This window comes from Limulus polyphemus, unplaced genomic scaffold (assembly GCF_000517525.1).
Source record: "Limulus polyphemus unplaced genomic scaffold, Limulus_polyphemus-2.1.2 Scaffold3986, whole genome shotgun sequence".
Taxonomy (NCBI): domain Eukaryota; kingdom Metazoa; phylum Arthropoda; class Merostomata; order Xiphosura; family Limulidae; genus Limulus; species Limulus polyphemus.
Genome location: NW_013669596.1, coordinates 51,739 through 56,040, shown reverse-complemented (window position 1 = coordinate 56,040; position 4,302 = coordinate 51,739). Strand labels below are relative to the sequence as shown.

The following is a 4,302-nucleotide window of genomic DNA, read 5'->3' as shown; positions in this document are numbered from 1 at the left end:
CTTAAAGAGGAATTTCTCAAACTTTTTTTTTCATCCATGTCATTCGTTGATAAATATGGTTCTTACACACACACACACACACACACCCTATTTTTTCTTTTTTTTAAGTGAGTGAAAGGGTGAGTTAAATGACGATCAAGATGAAACACACAGATACACATTAAAATGCTATATGTGTTGTAGTAATTACTTATATTTTTCATTAATGAAAATAATATTAAAATGCTTAATTTTGCATTATTACACTATTGACTCAACCATAATCGTTTGTGCCCCCCTGAGGGGGGTACACCCCACACTTTGGGAAATGCTGCCTTAAGGTATAAAATTATATAATTTTTTTTCTTCTTTTGTATCTTGAATTTGTTTTTAGCTCTGTTTAGGTATCTCATCACAAATAACAATATGTTTAACATTCTAACCAGACTAATATTTTTTGCACATTCTGTTCCACACTGAGAACTGGCTTTTTGGAAGCCTTGCTGTAAGCTACTCTCACTCAAACTTCTAAGAGTAAAGATGTATCGACCAAAACAGTCAGGATGAGTTATCTGTGCAGTTTTTTTTTTTAACTGATTGAACTGTGGCAAAATGTTTAATCACTTTTTCCCAGTTTTCTTTTTTTGTGTTTAAAAACTTATGCTTTAGTTACTGTTCTTTAACAGTAAAGTTATGTTCTTTAACATAAAGAAAAAAAAATCTCATTTTCAGGTAGGAAATTCTACTTCTGCTGTGGTTATGGTGCATGAATTGTTCCAAGATGATTTCTAGGGATAATAAAATACTTTCAGAGTCATTACACAGTGGTTGTCAGTGAACAAGTATAAAACAATTAAAAAGAAGTCCTGGTGCTTAAGGCACTTGGCCTATAATTTGTGGGTTACATGTTCGAATCCCATCACCAGATATCCTTGTGCTTTTCACAGTGGGGATGTTATAATGTTGTGGTCAGCACCACTATTCATTGGTAAAAGAGTAGCACAAGAAATGGGAGTGGTGGTGTTGACCAGCTGCCTTCCTTCTAGTTTATCACTTCAAAATTAAGGATAGCTAGCACAGGTAACCCTTGTATAGCTTTGTGCAAAGTGAAACAAACAACAACAAAAATGGTAAACATGACAAGAAATTTATGTATGCATGAACCATGGCCACAATTACATTCTGTATGGATAGCTATAAACAATCAATGCATGATTTTCTTGTTTAATCAAATATGATTGAGCTTTGCATGATGTCACATGTGATCTCTCTCAATCATGGGGGGGACTGGTAAGTGATGCATGATTATTATTTTGTCTAAGCTGTTAACAAAATCTGTTTTTTAGGTGTACCTGTTGTCCAGTGAAGTGTAAAAATGTTGTTTTTATGAAATTAATGTACAAGTATGTAATACTTAAATAAGATGAGTATTTTTCTGTAATTAAATGTTGTGATATTTAGAGCTAAAAACATTATTAGGGATATAGGCTTGCAGTTAAGGAAAATTTATCTTATTTTCATTTTAAAACATACTTATAAAATTTATCAGGATTTTGAGTTGAACAGGATAAACAAAGATTTAGCAGTTTAAGTGGTACTCTCTTAATGTAAATCTATCCAAAAACGCTTAGGAGAAACGAAAAGCCAAAAATTCTACTTTAGATCAAACGGTAGGTGATGTCTCATAAATATAGAAAAATAAAGCAATTTGGCATAAATCGCATTTCTTCATTCAATTAAGGTGTTGTAAATCTGCTCCTATTCATCTGGGAATCGTCACTGAATTATACTGAACAAAATGTGATTTGATGTAAACGTTCTATAATACAGTAAATATTGAATAACTAATATTTTGCAAGCATATTTTATTGTAAAGCAAATAAGAGCATAGATCTTAAATAATGTACTTCTTTAACCCTTTGAGTGCATAATTAAATTTCGGGTTGGTTCTCAAAGTGTCAATTATCCACTAACAAATGAAATTTATAATTTGACCATTTTTAGTACTTTTTCAATATCAAAATCCACTAGTTGCACTTTTGCTCAGTGGTGTATGCACATGCAGTATGTGCGAGTATTCAGATTGTTGCACTATGAGGAAAAGATTTTGTGACACAATGGAGTAAATCCGCTTGTCGCACCAAATGGCTATAAAGGTCAAGTTGGTTAAATTCGATTGTAGCATCTAAAGAATTAACGTATTCATGTTAATTCCTTTGGGACAAACAGTATGTGTGTATTACAGCTTCCTCAGAAATAGTTCTTTATGTAATAGAATATAGTTGAATAGAAATATGTTTTAAGTTATAGTCAGGCATAATCTAGACTTATTAACAAAAGATAAATGTTGCAAAAAAGTTATTTTGTTTACCTCTCCTCTTCTAACAGCTCCTACTATAATGACAAGCACTGGGAAAATTCTAATTTTTGTTAAAATCAATTCTCCAAACATATCTATATTAATGAACACTTTTAATTTGATCATTTTAGTAAACATTGCTTTAAAAACATATTAAATTTTTTAAATTATGTGATTAAAGGTATTTCATACTTGGCTTGCTTTGTAATACTCGGGAAGTATTTAGAGGTGGAAGCTAAGAGGAAAAAAATCTAAGCTGGTTTAATTTATTCCATTGTATAATATCAATATTAACCTGTGAAAAATACTAGCATGGTAGTTAGGATTCTTTCAAGCTACTGGACATAAGGTACCCTTTTACTTCTTGTCTTTTGTCCATCCTCTTTGTACACGTTCCTATTCTTTCCTTCTGTTTTCACAACAGCACAGCCTCGGGGTGTTATTGTCATCGATGAAAACCCATTAGATTATGCTCTACAGCCACCTTCTCAGCTGCCAGAGACAACTCCTAAAGGTCCACGGTATATTGTACTGCGAAAAGAGTTTCCCGAAACTTGGTTGTGGATCAACTCAACTGCAGGGTAGTTGCATTGTTAGAGGCACAGAATATAAAACTATAGAAATTGTTTAATTACAGTGGAATGTGAAATAGATGAAAATTCTATATTCTCATTGTCCAATACATAGAATAAGGTCCATAGAAATGTTTTAGTTTTTATTACCAATATTACATGCATCAGTGGAGGTAGTGAATGAAAGATAACATGATTTATGCTTAAACTGCAAATCAGGTCATTTATTGGTATTTATCTTAGCTCATCTGGTAAAGTGCAAAGAGTACATTTAGCATCAAAATACTTACCCTTTAAACTTTTCTTATTAAATAAGCACTGGGCAGAGTATTTTAAGATTTCCTCTTAAGTAAAGTGGTAAAACTTGGTTTCATCTTTTCTTTACTTTTATTTAAAAAAAATTTGATTGGTCTAAATTGAAGTATGTACATGCAAGCGTTAGTCTTCTTTTTTCAGTTTTTTCACCTTTAAGAAATGTAGAAAACAAGGTTATTTGTTTTAGTAATTTTTTAAAATTTCATTCAATAAATTACAATGTGGTTGCCTTTTTTTATGTTCTTTTTATTTCTAAATTATTCTTTAATTGTAAACATTTTTATTGACCTGCGACTTGTAAAAAATTTTTTCTTCTTCAAAATTCCATTTTCAATTTACAACAGTAATTGATTATATGAAATGCTTCCCCTTGGATAACCTTTTAGTAAATGGTTCATGTTTAATTCTTGTGTCCCCACTTTTGACATTAAAAATAAAAAGAAAAGACTTGGTTTAAATCTAACAGTAAGTGACATTGTAATAAACTATTTTAAGGTATTGGTTCTAGATTTTGTGTACTCTCTTTGTATTGTTTCCTAAAAATTGCAAAAAGTAAATAAGTTCAAAATAAGGCTCAGTGCATTGGCGATTATCCAGCAATTTATTGATTTCATCAAAGTTTATTCAGCTTTAAAACAGTGTCATAGTGTTAACATTAAATCTAGAGTGACATATGAGCAAAAGGTAGATGCAGTAGGATATTAGTTTTGGTGTAAAATCAGTATATTTTGTTATGCATAAATAATGTACTTCTTTTTAGTACCAATAAGACTTTGTTAGTCATTACATGATAGTATTGTCAATACTTGTTTTTCTTATATTCTACTTTTGTAACAAATGAGTTTCTACATCTGTGTTTTTGTTAAAATGAAAGTGAATGAAGGTTAGATATACATATATGTGTGTTTTTGTATGTTTTATTTCCTCCCCTTCAAACGTGTTTTTGTATGTTTTATTTCCTCCCCTTCACACGTGTTTTTGTATTTTGTATTTCCTCCCCTTCACACATGTTTTTGTATGTTTTATTTCCTCCCCTTCACACGTGTTTTTGTATGTTTTATTTCAATAGCAATGATG

At 30.9% G+C, this 4,302-nt stretch overlaps 1 protein-coding gene across 3 annotated transcripts in view; it reads left to right on the top strand.

Annotated features, from left to right (window-relative positions):
• LOC106470411 (CD109 antigen-like) overlaps positions 1–4,302 on the top strand; it is a 77,369-nt gene that overhangs the window by 47,357 nt on the left and 25,710 nt on the right. For 2 of the 3 annotated variants that reach the window (XM_013930967.2, XM_022399000.1), the window contains exon 18: positions 2,763–2,919. The exons of the other annotated variant lie outside the window; for it this stretch is intronic. In XM_013930967.2, coding sequence (XP_013786421.1) covers positions 2,763–2,919 — 157 coding nt within the window. The remainder of the gene's footprint in view (positions 1–2,762; positions 2,920–4,302) is intronic. 3 annotated transcript variants of the gene reach the window in all.